A 16805-nucleotide genomic window follows, 5' to 3' on the forward strand; every position below is an offset into this window, starting at 1 on the left:
CTTGCCTGTCCCTCTGAGCCCCTGCAGTGACCACGAAGCAGGGAGGAGCTGACGGCGGGGGCAGGGCCGTGAAGAGGGCAACGGTGACGAGGCAGGATGTCAGCTGTCCTGTCCCCTCCACCCCCCGCCCCGTACCTCCGCGACCTTCGGGGAGGCCTCGCTCCCCGGACTTGGGATGCGGACACTGAGCTGTCTAGGGCCTCAGGGCTAGCTGGGCGGAGGGTCAGCATGGAGAAGCCCCTGTGTCAGCCACCGGGGGCGGGGTGGGGCACAGTGGGATCTGGAGGGCACGCACCGTGTCCAGGTAGAAGGTGCTGGAGCCCACGAAGGAGACAGCGCCGTGCAGGTCGTAGCTGTGCACGCCGTTCCGGTGGTCCTGGAAGGGCACCACGCTGAGGGCGAAGGGCCCCACGCTGCGCGCGCTCCGGTTGGTCAGCCGCACCTCCAGGCGCACGGGGTCGCCCACCCGGCAGGCCGCCGCCTCGCAGTCACAGGGCTGCCCGTCCACCAGCACGTCTGCAAGGGACACAGGACACGAGATGGTCAGGGCCTCGCCCCGCCCATCCATCATTCATCCCCTGGGCAAAGCACCTTCCAGCGGCCAAGGGAATGGCCCGCTGACCTGGGACGCCTCCCACAATCTGCTTCCTTCTTCCTCGGCACACGGCGCCCCAGGCCAGGCAGTAAAGGTTCATCCCCCCCAGAGCCCAAACTCTCAGCGAGGACAACCTCCCCACCCCGCCTCACGACTCCACTTTCCCGGCCTTTGGTATGAGAAACAGGGGACAGTTAAGTAGACTTTGGGTACAAATACCTAATTTTGGATAAAATAAAAATTCAAAGACATAAGAACAAAGCAGCAGGAAGTCATGAGGTGGACACCTAGGGACAGCCACGGGGAGCCAGGTTTTCAGGGCTCTGCCAAGCCTGCTTCAGCTAAAGCACATTTAAATTTTAAATTTCACAAGACACACATTTTTCTAGTCGACAGAAATCTTGGGTGAGCCTAGAGTTTAGAGTCAAATTTGATTCCGGCAAGGCCTGGCCCGGGAATTCATCAAGGAGCTCTGTCACTCCTTGGATGGAGCCAAAGAAGTTCAAGTAGGAAAAAAACAGCGAAACTGGGGTGTGAGGCGAGAGCTAAGGCTGGGGCCCTGGTTGCTGGTCCAGCGCCCCACTCCTCCTTGACAAAGGCTGGCCAGCGGCCTTGGGGAGGAGGCACGGCAGATGTCATTTGAAACCGGGACTCTCCAATTATCCAGTGAAAAGTGGCCGCTGTCCTCTAATGCCAAGACAGCGAGTTGCCGGGGGGACACTCACCTGACCCGGCAAACTCTCCTTCTTTACCGAGTCAAGTAACTGACCTTTTCTCCTTGGCTGTTAGGAAGCTCAGAGTCTAAGGTGTGCCAATCTAGAGGCTTCGGTAGCCACTGATGTTCACGCACACACAGACACACGGCCTCTCCTGCACGCCCACTCCTCCAAGCATTGACCAGCTATGTTAATATGGTTTCCCTTAGCCACACATTTAAAACTTTAAAAAATTTTGCTACTTTATTGTATATTGAGAGAGAGTTTGGAAAAGAGGTTAGAAGCATGGATGGTGGCCAGGAGGTAGGGTGACAGTGTTTTGGGAAGGGTCTTAAAGCAAAGAGGCAGTGCGCGGACTGAGGAGGAGCACGTCAGACCGCAGCCCCCCTTGCCGCTCCCCATCACCCTTGTCCCCCACTTCTGGAGCCTCCATCAGCGCTGGGAAGGGGTCTTTCTGTGGGTGTGCTGGCTCAGACACAGGGACAGCTGGAGATGGAGAGCGACAGGCAGCGAGGGGGGCTGCTGCAGTCTGCCACCCAGCTCCCCCGAGTCACAGCCTAGCACAGGCTCCTTCTGCCGGGTGGCAGGAGCCAGGGGGCGAGCCGGGTCAGGCCAGGGCCCTGCTGGACCCCCAGATGCGTGCGTCCTAACAGCTATGGAGGCAGCTAATGAGTTCATAAGCCTCGGCGCTGGGGGGCGGGGGGTAGGTAGGCGCTGGAGACCCGCACGTGTAATTACCCACGAGTCACGACAGCTCTGCAGGAGCCGTTTGGCTCTCTCGAGTAAATAATTTACTTTTACAACTTTTCATTAAAGATTAAAGGGAATTAAAATTAGGGCAAGTTAGGGAGGAGCCCCGTGCGCCTGGCATTTTCCTGCGGGGCGGCTCTCCAGGGTCCCCAGCGGGGCCACCACAGGCCGGCGCCGCGGGGCATCCTGGGACTGCGGCCCTGTGAGGGGGCCCTGGGGAGGTGCACGGGGAGCTCAGAGGGGGGCGACGGCTGCCCCAGCAGGCAGGCCTCTGGGCTGTGTCTTGGGGTGGCCGTGGCGAACCACTGCCTCCAACGACAGGAGGAAATGTACTGCCAACACCACTCACCCTGCCCATGGTCACGCTCCCCGGCCACCAGGCCAGGATCCTCGCGCCACACGGGCGCCCCGTGGAGGAACAGGGTGAGCCCCTTCGGAAGCCAGGGCTTTGCTTCCTCGTCTGAAACAGGACGGCACAGCGCCCGGTGGGAGGGAGAGATGCCTGGGAGGGCTGCGCGGAGGAGGAGAGCCGGGACAGAGGGAAACCCCGCCCACTGTGACCTCCGTGCTGGGCTCCTGCGTCTGCTCCCGGGCACGCACCCCAGCTCTGCGTCTCAAGGCCCTGCTCACAGGCCTCATACCCCCGGGAGCCTTCCCTCACCTCCCCTCAAGGAAAACTTGAACTTGAGAAAGCTCTGGCAGTAGAGGCTGGCTGGGTGCTCACCAAACCGTTCCTTTTCCTCCTGGGCACACGGCCAGATTGCAGTCTCCCCGGCAGTGTGGTGTGACACAAAGTGAGTCCCAGCCAATAGAAAGTAGAGAGAAATGACACCCCTCAAAGCCGGTCCACAAACACATCCCTCCTACAATCGCCCATCTCCCTGACAGGACTAAAGGAACCGAGGGGTGGAGGAGGGAGGAGCAATGGGATGGGCGGGGCCATCGGAGGGGCGGGGTCACCGGTGGGTGGGGCATCCCTGACATTCTGGGGCTCCTACAGCATTCAGCTGTGACTTTTACAGACTCAGGCAGTCATGTAACGGATCGCTCACCGTCCAGATGGGAACGCTGGAACCCTGCGCAGAGCTGACGTGCCCAGGGCCACACTGATAGTGGTGGCACAGGCACGGGAACCTGGGTCCCCTCTCCTCCCCAATGAGAGCAGAACTGCTTTTTGCACAGGGTACATCTTGCTTGCTGGCGACAATACCACTATTAAGTTCCTGCCTAAAACCTTCTCTTTTTAGACAAGCACTTCAGACGACCAAAGATAAACCAGGAAAAACACAGGAGGAAAAAATGGAAAACACGCCTGCTGGCTGGTAGCCTTATGCAAAGATCCTTCTGAGAACAGCAGAGAATTGAAAATGACTTGTCTGTCCCCAAGCAATGTCTCTACCTTTTCAATCTCTCATTTTTCATCTTCTCTCAAGCCTTTCTAAATAAAGCAAAGATTCCTGCCACCCTGGCAGGACCCTCCACTGTTCTCACGGCTTTGTGTGTAGCCTTGTCCTCGCCATAGTGTCATGCCAGCCTCAGACCTTCTCACCTGCAGGGGGAGGGGGCATGGGGAGGGTCCCAGCAGGTGTGGGAAGAGGCTGTGTGGTTGGTTTCATGCCGCTGGACCTTTGCATGGGCTGTTTATCGCGTCTGCTTGGAGCCTGCCCTGTCTGCCTGTCCATCTCAGCCTCGCCGACCTGGGAAGCCTTCCCTCCCCAGCACCTCAGTCTCTGCACTCGGCCCTCTGCACTTGGCACTCAGGACTCAGCACTCAGGACTCTGCACTCGGCACTCAGGACTCGGCACTCAGGACTCGGCACTCAGGACTCAGCGCTCAAGACTCTGCACACAGCACTTTGCACTTGGCACTCTGCATTGGGCACTCTGCACTTGGCACTTCCCTGGGGCGTCTGCCTCCAGCAACAGACTGAGAGCCAGGAATTGGGTACCCCCTCCATTCCCCGGTGCCCGGCGGGGTGCACGTGGGGCCCCTGGCAAGATCTGCAGACCTTCCCCTGGCGGGTAGTGGGGCCAGGACTGGAAGCCGGGTCTCTGGACTCCCGGGGCTGCGCAGTGGGGAAGCCGCCAAGGGGAAGAAGACATAAAAGGAGGCGGAGGTAGACATGACGCCCTCGACTGCTCCTCCAGAATATTCTAGACCAAGCTGAGGGCTGTCCGCCCTTGTCCTCTGTGCTCTCTCAACCAGTACCTGTGACACTCCTGCCTATGTCACATGCAATGGCCCTTATACTCTCCCCCTTGCCGACTTCTATTGGTTTTCTCAAAACTCAGCTCAAGCGGTGCCTCCAGGAAGGCTTCCTGGATCACACCCAGCCCTGCACAAGCCCCTCGTCATTGGCTGATGGACTGTCTCCCAGAGAGAGGTGCCCTCCTTGAGCGTAGGGGCCCAGGGCTCGTCTCCTGGACTGACAGCGAACGCCAAGTAAGGCAACCCCTGAGCCTCCCTGAGCCTCCACGGCCCACCCGCTACAGAAGAGGGTCAGGCTGGGTGACTTTGGGACGACCGTACCGTTTCACGACGCTTGTGCCGGGGCTCAGCCCCACTGAGCCCACACTCAGACCCCTTTCTACCGAGCCACGGCGGCCTGTTCCTGACACTGCGCCCAGAGCCCCGACTCTGGCCCCTCACGCATACAGCCCAGGGCCTGACATCTGCCTGCTGCTTGGTCAATGTTTATTGTGTCAAACAGACTCTAAGTGGTGACGACAGAAGCTTCCGTGGAACCATAATGTCCCAGAGTGTACACAGATCAATCAGGAAGGATGAGGGCCACAAAAGAACCTTCTGAGCCACCCGTGCGCCCACAGGAGCCGGGCAGCTGGACAAACAGCATGGCGGCAAGCCTGCTGCCCTGCACGGAACTGGGAACAGGCTCAGGGCCACGAGAAAGAGAGTCCCCTTGAAGTCCCCAGGGGGCACCACCCTGCTCAGAGTTTGTCACCAGCCTTTCGGAAGGGGGCTCCGGGCTCATGTGCACGTGAGAAGGGGGTGGGCTCCTCAGGTTCCCACCACCGAGGCCAAGGCAAGTAACACAGGGACAAGGCAGTCACAGGCCTGAAGGGACCAGCAGGCAGAACTGAACAGAATACATCCCAGAGACAAGGGATGCTCAGGGGCCAAGCCTGCACTGCCTGGCACTGACCCCAACCTTGGCTCTTAGATCAACCTGGCCTTTGCAAAAACCAGGTCACTGTGAGCATCCCTGCTCCAGGTATTAGGGTCATACCCTGGCCCTTGATCATTTCTCGGACTCTGCACGCTGCCCACCTGCTTCCAACTCCGGCTTGTAACCACTGGCAACAGGGCAGGCTTCCCCATATTCCTTACTGAAACTGCTGACCTTGGCTTTGTGGTACCCTGGTTGGAGGGACCCCCACAGTTCCTTCTAATCTGCCTAGCGATCGGGGCTCCTGTTCCCCAACCTAGAAACGAGGATCTGGACACCTTGTTTCTGCCTTCGCAAACTCAGAGAACACTAGACCACAGGTCACACTCCCATCCATCCAGCACCCACCCGTGCACGCATTCATCCGCCATCCGACTCTACCGGCTCACCCACCCACTCACCCACCCACTCACCACCCACGGCCGGGGCTGCATTCGAAAGCAGAAACCCTGGCGGCATGGCTCTGACTGCAGGCCCAGCGCGGCAGTGGCTCACCCGGGCTGGAGCTCGGGGCAGGGGTAAGTGCAGCGAGAGGAGGGCGTGAAGGGGTGCAGAGCTCTGGGGAGGGGGGTGGCGCTGAGCACACTGGTCTTCTAGGCCGCACAGAGGAGGTGACTCTGAGCTCAGCGGATACGTGTGAAGGAGTAAGTCTGAGATCCTTGAACGGTTGAGGTAATGGGACATGGCCTTGGTGGACGTCCCTCCCCAGCGCCCTCCTGGTTTGGCTGATCAGCCTCTTACTATCAAAGAAGCAGCAGCACATACTTCCCTGGGCCGACAACACTGCTTCCAGGAGAAAAACGGAAATTTTAAAAGCAACTGGGAAATGACTGCCTGCCAGGCTATCTGCTTACTTAGCAGGAAAGCCATTTTGATCACAGAGCAGCACCCTGTGCAGGACACAAGGTTCCTGGGTTCCTGACACAAGGGGCGGGGGGACGCGCGGGGCTGGCGGCAGCTGTGGCCTTTGCTGGAAAGGCTGGGGGAGACAAAGGCCAGCTGGGCCAGCCACACCGAGGGAGGGGCGCTGCCAAACGCACATCGGAGGAGGGGAAGACCCACCTCTGAGCAGCCTGAGCTAAGAGCACCTTCCAGATGCCTCCACTGCAAACGGAACAGCCAACTAGACAGGTTAGCCAGAGGGCTGCTGCCTCGAGAACCAAGAAGAATGGTTTGCAAGGAGAGTATTCGGAGCCAGTATGCAAATCAGGGTGCTTGAAAACAGTTTGTTCTCTTAAATAATTTAATCATCTCCACCACCATCTCCTTCCAAGAAGCATTTGGTTGCTTAGGAAGAGGGTGGCGGAGCAGGCCAGGGCACGGGGGCCAGGAGGCCCGGGCCGCCCTCTTAGCTGTGCACTTGGCCTCCCCTCACCTGGAAAGCAAAACCTCAGCCCTGAGGCTCCGGAGGTTATGGAGATGGGGCCAGGCAGGAGCCCTGCAGGCACAGCAGGCCTGAGCTCCAGGAAGGGAGCAGCTGCAGCTGACGCAGCCGCGGTCTGAGTCCTGAGTCCACCACCCGCCACACGGCTCCCTGAAAGTGGGGACTGGTCCCAGGGACAGGGCAATCAATCGAATAGGAAAGAGAGTAATATTTACTGAGGGCCTTAGTTAACATTAAGTAGGTGCCAGAGATAGCAACAGGCAGGTCTCAAGCCACACTCGTCTTTGTCTTAACCTGTGAGCTAGATTCTAGAGAGAAAGATCAAAGCTCAGACAGGTTAAGTTACTTGATTAAAGCTGTCGGGCATTGCTGGGATGGAAACAGGGTTCTGTCTGAATCCAAAACTCAGGATCATTCACCGCAGTCACACTAAGCCCCAGTCTCCAGGAAGAATGAAAAGAAAATCCATGGATTTATCTAGGAAAACAATTCTTTACTGAAATGTCTTTACTGAGTCATGGGAAATTCTGAAAAATCGATGTAAACTATGGCCTGTCTCCCATGCCAGAGAGCCCCTTAGGTCTGTCTGTCCACCCATCTGTCCATCCATCATCATTCATCCACCATCCATCATCATTCATCCACCATCCATCATCCATCATCCACCATCCATCATCCACCATCCATCCATCCATCCATCCACCCCACCATCCATTATCCATCATCCACCATCCACCATCCATCCATCCATCATCCATCATCCACCATCCATCCTCCATCACACCATCCATCCATCCATCATTCATCATCCACCATCCATCATCCGTCATCCATCCATCCATCCATCCATCCATCATCCATCATCCACCATCCATCCATCCATCATTCATCATCCACCATCCATCATCCGTCATCCATCCATCCATCCATCCATCCATCATCCATCATCCACCATCCATCCATCCATCATTCATCATCCACCATCCATCATCCGTCATCCATCCATCCATCCATCCATCCATCATCCATCATCCACCATCCATCCATCCATCATTCATCATCCACCATCCATCATCCGTCATCCATCCATCCATCCATCCATCCATCATCCATCATCCACCATCCACCATCCATCCATCCATCATCCATCCATCCGCCCACCCACCATCCATCATCCACCATCCACCATCTATCATCCATTCACCTATCATCCATCCATTCATCCATCCACCATGCATCATCCATGCATTCACCAACATCATCCATTCATCCATATTCATCATCTATCCATCCACCATCCTTCATTCATTCATCCACCATCCATTCATCCATCATCCATCCATCCATCATCTATCCATCCACCATCCATTATCCATCATCCACCATCCACCATCCATCCATCCATCCATCCACCCCCCCATCCATTATCCATCATCCACCATCCATCCATCCATCCATCCACCCCCCCATCCATTATCCATCATCCACCATCCATCCATCCATCCATCCACCCCCCCATCCATTATCCATCATCCACCATCCATCCATCCATCCATCCACCCCCCCATCCATTATCCATCATCCACCATCCATCCATCCATCCATCCACCCCCCCATCCATTATCCATCATCCACCATCCATCCATCCATCCATCCACCCCCCCATCCATTATCCATCATCCACCATCCATCCATCCATCCATCCACCCCCCCATCCATTATCCATCATCCACCATCCATCCATCCATCCATCCACCCCCCCATCCATTATCCATCATCCACCATCCATCCATCCATCCATCCACCCCCCCATCCATTATCCATCATCCACCATCCATCCATCCATCCATCCACCCCCCCATCCATTATCCATCATCCACCATCCATCCATCCATCCATCCACCCCCCCATCCATTATCCATCATCCACCATCCATCCATCCATCCATCCACCCCCCCATCCATTATCCATCATCCACCATCCATCCATCCATCCATCCACCCCCCCATCCATTATCCATCATCCACCATCCATCCATCCATCCATCCACCCCCCCATCCATTATCCATCATCCACCATCCATCCATCCATCCATCCACCCCCCCATCCATTATCCATCATCCACCATCCATCATCCATTTGTCCGTCCATCCATCCATCCACCATCCATCCAACCACCATCCATCATCTATCCATCCACCAACCATCCATCCATCCATCCATCCATCCATCATTTATCCAGCAAATTTTCTCACCGAGCATCCAGTGTCCCAGGTAGTGTGCTGGGTGTAAGAACAAACCAAGTCCCCAACTTCCAGAGCTTATGTAGGAGTGAAAAACTTTCCAATAAATCAGTCACAGGGAAGTGATATCTTCAGGCACCAGCCCCCAGGAAAGCACTGACAGCCACCAGGATGCAGATAACAAAACTGCCTGCTAGGCCCTGTTTGATCTAAGAGTTCCCCGGAAACATTTGTCTTTGTGTAAGACGTTTACAGCCAACATCTGCTTTCTGTAATCTGCTTGCTGGCTTGTTCAGAAGACCACCAGGATATGCTCTTAAGCTTTATAAGGTGCCTCCTCTGGAAGCTCGGGGCTGATCTCCTCTGACCCTGCGTGGTAGAGAGTCAGTCGCCGGCCGGCTAATAAAGGCTCACAATTCATCTCAATTGGCTCCGTGGGTCTTAGAATTGATCGCGCCACAACACTTACTCCTGCAGGAGAACAAAGCACCAGACATGTGAGCGCGCACACACGCGCACACACACCTGTGCATGGATCAGTCAGTCAGGCGGAGATAAGTCAGTGGAGGATGGAGGCGGGGGTGGGAGGCTACCTTATGTTGGCTGCCAGGGCAGTCTGTGAGGCGACATTTGAGCTGAGCCTTAAAGGAGATGGACATCCAGCATCTGGGGGCATGTGCCAGGCAGACGAAGAGCGGGTGCCCAGGCCAGAGCTCACGGGGGTAGTGGACTGGCCGGGGCGGGCTGCGGGAGCAGGGGAAGCACAACTTCCCGTCGGGTGCAGTGGAAGCCCTGTGGGGTCACAGGAGGCCGTGACACTGAGGGCAGATGTCACAGCATCACTGCAGACGGGCGCCGTTCAAGAGAAGGGGAGGGCAGACTCTGAAAGCTGAGCCCACCTCTGCGGCCGGGACCCCCCAGAAGTACACGCATGTTGCGCGTCCGTGTGTGGGTCTGTGCTTTCCTGAGCACGTGGGCCGAAGCTCTCATCCAATCCAACGGTCTGAGGCCCCAGAGGGTTAACAGCCAACATCTTAAAGGGCCGTTTGACCCCCGGCAGCAAGAGGAGAGGTGAGGGAAGAGGGTGCGGCGTCGGGAGGGAGACAGGAAAGGAAAGTGTAGTCGGGCTCGAGAGCCGTCCGGGGTCTCAGGCTGCATCGAGCGCGCGGGAGAACCACGAGGCCCTGCAGGCGGCCGGACGCAAGAACCGCAGGCACGGGCGAGAGAGACACGCGTTCCCGAAGCAAAGGCCACACCGATGCCTCCGAACGACACCCGGGTGGCACATTCCCACGGGCGAACGCGCCCACACGGAGCGAAGGTCACCCATGTAGAAGGAAGGTCACCCACACAGAAGGAAGGTCACCCACACAGAAGGAAGGTCACCCACACGGAGTGAAGGTCACACTCATCCCTGAGCTGCTCCCCACCAGGGACCTTGGGAGCTGGGGGACTCGCTTAGCCAGGCTTTACCTGTACCCGACCAGAGCCTGGGGACTGCCCGTGGCCCCTTTAAGGACAGAGATCCAGTCCGAGGACCTTATCCCCAAAGGGTTACAGCCAAATAATCACCCGGCAACTTTCAGAGACACAACACCTCGCACATGAAGCAACTCGAGGACGGAATGTTTTACTTTTTCTCCTTTTTCACGAGGCCTCAGGGAACCTGCCAAACCCCTGTGGCCCCAAAGCAGAGGAACAAGGCTGGAAAGAAGGCGTTTCAGAGGCCTGCCAGCCCTGCCCACAGTAAGGATGCGTGTCCTCGGGCAAGTCATCTCGGCTCCGCCCCCGCCTATGAAGGAGCGCAGGGACCAGCAGTGCTCAGGTCCCCTGCTCACCATACGGGGCCTGGCGGCCTCCTCGCCACCCACCCTCAGTCCCCGTCCCCAGAGTGAGCGCAGGGGCTGTGCTCTCCCGACCCTCCACCTCCACCTCCACCTGTCTGCAAAGGGTCGCCTCTTATTCTCCAAACGCAAACCGCAGTTCCACATACGGACTTCTGAACCAGCGTCTCTGGAATCGGACTGACACTCATGTCAGGGCCCTGACGCTCACCATCGAGGGGACTTCGGAGAGGACAAACCATCTGAGGGCACCTGCATAGCTGGCACCGTGTGGAGACTCAACACGGAGAAGGAGCAAGGTGCCACGAGAGAGGGAAAAAGTCAAATTCTTCTGCTGACGCCAACGGAGTGGCTGCCGGGCTGGGCCCAGAAGTGCCCTGTCCTCGTCAGGGCCCGTCCGCGGGCTGGAGGGGACAGGGAGCAAAGGGCCTCGAAGGCTGGCTTAGATGGACCCAGGAGAGAACTCAGGCAGCTGTGGGCGGGGGGAGAGAAAGAAGATTCCAGATGGAGGAGACGTGGGAGCCAAGTGCAGAGCGGGGAAGGTGGGTATGAGCTGGCTGGGCCCAGATTCTGCACAGAGACCAGGGAAATGGCAGACATGATGGGCCCTTGGTCCAAGAGGCAACACAAGCAGCCGACACACACATGGCAAAACGCCTCGCCTCACCAGGAATCGAAGAATGCAAACGGAAAGCCTGCAATGCCTTTCTTTTCTGACCTAGTCGACTGACACAGATTTTAAGGGAAAATAAAAGCTATTGCTGGCAAGAGTCAAGAGAAATAGATATTTTCATACACAGCTGATTAGCATCTAAAAGCCATGATATTTATGGAGAACAATCTCCCATTAAGTAGCAAACAGCCCTGAGAAACGGATACGCTTTGACTCGACAATTTCGTTTCTAGAACATTACCAGTGTGGGTGGATTTGGACTGTAGCACTGAGAAACTGGAAACTACCTGTGCTCTAAAAATAGAGGGGTGGGCACGTAAACGAGGGCGCCAGTGTCCATGCAAGGGACACTGTGCAGCCATGAAACCACGCTTTAGATGTGCGCACCTGGCGCAGAAAGACAGTGACGACCCGCACGGAGGAAAAGCAGAGCTGCACCCACACGCTCAGCCGCGCGTCCTTCCCGCAGCATGTACACAGCTGACCCGCGGACCACGTGGGTTTGAACCACGCGGGGAGGCGCACGCACAGGGTGACGCATCCCGTAGACAGACGCTGCGAGCTTACGCCATCGGTGAGTCCGGTCCGGTGCTGCCAACGTATTTTCTCCTCCTATGATTTCCTTCATTTTCTTTTCTCTAGCTCCCTTTATTGTAAGAATACAGGACACGATGCGTACGACACACAGCATGGGTGTCGGTCGGCTGCGTGACTGGGGAGGCTCCCAGCCAGCAGCAGGTATCAGCAGCTAAATCTGGGGGGAGTCAAAAATGACATGCGAATTTTCACCTGTGGGGAGGGTCAGCGGCCCAATGCCCCGTGTGGTTCAAGGGTCGACTGTACCCAGAAGACAATCTACACCAGTGGTCCCCGACCTGTCTGGCACCAGGGACTGGGGCTCCTGTGAGAATCTAACACCCGAGGACCCGAGGCGGAGCCGAGGTGGTGATGCCAGGGCTGAGGGGCGGCTGCAGATGCAGGTGAAGCTTCGCTCGCCCGCCTGCCGCTCACCTCCTGCTGTGCGGCCTGGTTCCTAACAGGCCGCGGACTGGTACCGGTCCCGATTTAGACAACTACACACCATCTGCTGAATCACCATCTCTGGATGGTGGGGTTACTGCTAACATTTAACTTCTCCTTTGCATGTACTGTAATTGTTATTTTTTTTAAATGAGCATGAATTTTCTTTTAGCTGTTTGAATCACCATCTCTGGATGGTGGGTTTACTGCTAACATTTAACTTCTCCTTTGCATGTTCCGTAATTGTTATTTTTTTTTTAAATGAGCATGAATTTTCTTTTAGCTGTCGACGAGGGGGACTGAGCGGAGCTCGTGGCCCACTGTTACTCTATCTTCATACGATCTGTATTAACTGAGCGCTAGTGTATGTCAGTCTGATGTTAGCGGCTGAACTGTGTCTCCCCAGATTCACACATTGAAGCTCTCACACCCTGTGCTTCAGAACGTGACTGTACCAAAGAGAGGGCCTTCACAGAGGTGACTGAGTTAAAACGAGGTGCCTAGGGTGGGCCCTGATCCGGTAGTACTGGTGACGTACACCATGTGCCAGCACAGCAGACGGCTGAAGCCGGGGGTCAAAGTGGACCCAGGAACTTCTGGGCACCCTTAGCTTGAGCCTCGGAGCCGTGCAGGCCCCGCCCTGAGCAGCAGCATGACGACCACATTCCAGTGAGTCAGGACAGCTGTCCCTACGCGCCCTCTTCTGAAACAGGGGCTACAGTGTTCGCTTTTAGATAAAAAATCACGCAAGGAGACGAAACAGCAGTCTGCCCAGGTCACCAGGGCTGTGACAGTGGGGCTGGGAGGGACCTCGCTGATCATCTAAACCGACTTCCCCGGGGCAGGCGGCGGCGGCCATGCTCAGTGGCTCAAGGCAGGCCCTGCACAGGTGGCAAGTGAGGATGACCTGTGTCTCCTGATTCCGACCTCGGGGCCAACTTGAGGACCACAAGACATCGGCGACATGGGCAGTCACGGGGTCTGCGAAGCAGCGACGCCAGCCTGTGTATGCATGGACTCTGCCCCCGTGGCCTCAGCCTCACTCAGCTGTGTCCCAGAGCACGGTCCCTGCAGCCCCCTGCCGGCTGGGACAAGTCTCTCCCGTGGCACGAATCGGACAGCTGCCCAGGTGGGCTGGGCAGGAAGATGAGTCAGCTGACAGTGACACGTAATTAAGCCGCAGCCCGGCTCAGAGGGGCGGCAGGGGTGCCGGCCGCCTAAACATTGCTAATGGCTATCGGTTCGCCCTGCCAATGTCTGCGGCCTGTATATAGCTGCTTACAAAGCCACTCGGGATCCAAATAGAGAGTGATCGTTCATCAGGCTCAACGGCCCCATGTGTGGGCGGGAACACAGGTGAGGCCCCCACACGCAGGTCCACACACGCGGTGGGGAGCAGGGACCGTGAGGGGGCGCCCCTAGGCGCCTGGCACCGCATGTATGCCATCTCCACCCCACCCCCCACAGGGACCAGCAAGGTCAAGGGCACAACTCACCCCCATGCTATAGACAGCACATGGAGGCTCAGGGTTCGGAGACCTGCCCAGGCCGGGCCTCGTGAGGGACCCTCCGACAGTCCCCGAACCCCTTCACTGTGGCCGTCTCCAGGCCACCCCGTCTCGGCCCCATCAGTACCCCCCACCCCCGCAGCCGTCCGTCTTCAGGGCTCCCCCCTCGGCTGCACCACCTGCCTGGAACCCTCTGCTCATCTCCCAGTGTCACGTGGGGTCCCCCGGCCATGGAGGAGGCGGGGCCAGGGCTGAGGTGGCCGGGTCGCCTGCAGCCTAGAGCCGGCCTCCCCCACGCAGTGCCCCTCAGGAGCCCACGGGCCCCGCGCCTGGGCCACGTCGCGGTGGCTGCGGCCAGGGCCTCGCTCCTGATGGGCCACGCGCCTCCCCGGCACCACCGGCTGTGCACCTGGCAGCCGGTGCCGTGTGAGGCGGGTCGCACCAGCTCCATGTCCACACCGGGGCCTTCGTCTCTGTCTCTCCGCTGGCGGCTTGACTAGGTTTTAACTAAAAGGCAACGTAAGTGCTGGATAGTACTGAGGGCCGAGACCCTTAACCGAAGATAAATCTCTCAGGGTTTCAAGGCCAGAGGCCCCGAGCACACTGGGGTCTGTCCTCAGGAAGAGCAGACGTGGAGTTCGCGGGATCAGAGACCCGAGGGGCAGGCTGTCGGAAGGAAACTGAGGTGGGGACAGCAGAGGGGCCCCCAAGGACGCACCTCAAGGTCGAAGGCGCTATAGCTTCTTGCTCGCCCGCCCCTTCCCTCGCCGGCTGCCACGCTCCACACGCATCCGCCTGGCCCATCACAACCCTCTCGGCTGGAGCGAGCCGGCCACCTATGTGGGCCTCTGGCCATGGCTGCCCCTCTGCCTGCGACCAACTAAGTAGTTGGTCAATTAATTAATGCATTCACCCTTCCAACGGCCCTAACTCAGCTCTACCCATGTGCCAGGTGCTCTTTTAGAAAGCAAAAATCTCTAGAAAGAAATGAAAGAGAGGCAAACAGCTGCCTGCTCTGCGAAGCTCACGTTCCAGTGGGGAGGCGGAACGCAGTGGCGTGTCTGCGCTGGCGAGGGGCGCTGTGGGCGGGAGGGTGATGCGGGCCGTGCTGGGCAGGGCGTCTGGGCTGGGTGGATGGGCAGGTAAAGGCTCACCTGGGTGGGCGGGGGACAGAGTGGCCTTCGAGGCCAGGAGTGGAGGGGGAGGGTGACCTGAGAATGCTCTGAGCTAGGAAGTCACCGGGGGGTTAAGGAGAAGGGTGACGGCCTGATTTGTGGGTTTAGAAGGTCCCTCGGGCTGCCACGTGGACAGACCGTGGCCGGTGATTCCGGATGAGGCCTTGGGAGGGCCCAGGAGAAACACGAAGCTGGGAGGCCGGACTGGGGAGCGGCGGCCTGGGGAGAGCTGGTCAGCCTCGGGCCGTGTGTGTACAGGTGGCACAGGTGTGCACACACAGGCGGCTCTCCTTCCCGCCTGCACACGGCCTCGGCCTCATCCGGCATGACCTCTGGTGTCCCCGCAAACATGTCACTGTCCAACCATCGGCAAGGGCCAAACTCACTGTCTTCCCAGCCCCTGGACTCACCCCCCCAGGACAGGCACCGTGTTCCCTCGCCTGTCCCCGGAGGCCAGAAGTGGGCAGGGAGGAGGTGCTTCAGAACACTTACCGAAGGGACAAGCGTCTTCCTGTCAACCCGAGAGCGACTCATTACCGTTAATTATTTAGATTATTTCCCGATAGGGACTTGAAGACTCAGTAGGGGGAGGAGACTTTCCAGACTGAGCTGGGAACTGACCTCAGCTGGTCGGGCCCCACCCAGTCCCGTCAGGGCACACACTCTGGGGACTGACTCCTAGGAGCGATGGGGAACATGCACCGTCGACAACAAAGTCTGTCAGTCGGGAGAGAAATGACCCAGAGGCACCATGTGACCTTGGGGTGACGCCTGGTGAAGAAGCGGGTCGAAGGCTGTGATTCAGAGGACAGAGGGGACGCGGACCCTGACACCCAAGGGCTCTGCGAGCCCAGAAGGCGTCTCGATGGTGCCGAGTGGGAGCCCCCTCCCTGCCCGCCACACATCGGCCCCTCGGCGGTCCTGTGCGGGGATGGACCGTGGCACGAGGCCCCCAGGGCCCCTCGCTACCTGCCAGCCAGGGACATCAGGGGCCCAATGCCCAGCTCTCTCCGTGGCTCACTTTTCTAATAAAAGCGAGAGGTTAGAATATCGGTCTCTGGGGACCAAGAGCTGGGCTGCAATGATTCGTTCGTTCTGTGCCTTCCTTTCCTGTAAACATCTCCCCTTTTCACAAGCTGATCAATCTGCTTTTTTCCCAGAATCTGAGAAGAGGGCTTTTGTCCTCGGCTAGGCATGGGGCATGTCATTCAGGCCTCGAAATCACCAGCTGCTCTCCAGGGGCCTGGGAAGTTGAGGGCTGAGGCCACACCCGGGAGGGAGGGGCGTAGGCCACATGTGGCACGAGGACATGGTCGGTGTGGACATGGCCAGTGCAGTGATCACGGAGCCCGGGCTGTGAGCCTGACGGGCTGGGGCGCCTCTCCCCTCCATGGGTTGTGGGACATTAGGACAGCCACTTCTTTCTGTGCCTAAGGCCCCGCAGGGTGAGGCCCAAACTCCAGGGCCATCACAGGCCAACCTGACCTGTCAGGACCAAGTGTGCTGCCCTGTCCTCCATGACTGCTGTCCCTCTGGCCTGGTGCCTGGGCCTCAACATGGCAGTGCATATGTGGAAAGTCTTCTCTGTTTCTGTCACTGAAGTTCACCCCCACCTTTGGGATCTACCCAAAGGCAGGTCCCTCTCTGCGACACAAGCCTGACATGGAGGCCACCCCAGGCCCCGTCCGCTGCTCTGTGCACCTGAGTCC

At 58.0% G+C, this 16805-nt stretch overlaps 1 protein-coding gene across 1 annotated transcript in view; it reads right to left on the reverse strand.

Moving 5' to 3' along the window:
- TRAPPC9 (trafficking protein particle complex 9) overlaps positions 1–16805 on the reverse strand; it is a 329454-nt gene that overhangs the window by 1018 nt on the left and 311631 nt on the right. The window contains exon 21 of the mRNA XM_006912937.3: positions 296–516. Within this exon, the coding sequence (XP_006912999.1) occupies positions 296–516 (221 nt within the window). The remainder of the gene's footprint in view (positions 1–295; positions 517–16805) is intronic.

This window comes from Pteropus alecto, unplaced genomic scaffold, assembly GCF_000325575.1.
Source record: "Pteropus alecto unplaced genomic scaffold, ASM32557v1 scaffold105, whole genome shotgun sequence".
In the NCBI taxonomy this organism is placed as follows: domain Eukaryota; kingdom Metazoa; phylum Chordata; class Mammalia; order Chiroptera; family Pteropodidae; genus Pteropus; species Pteropus alecto.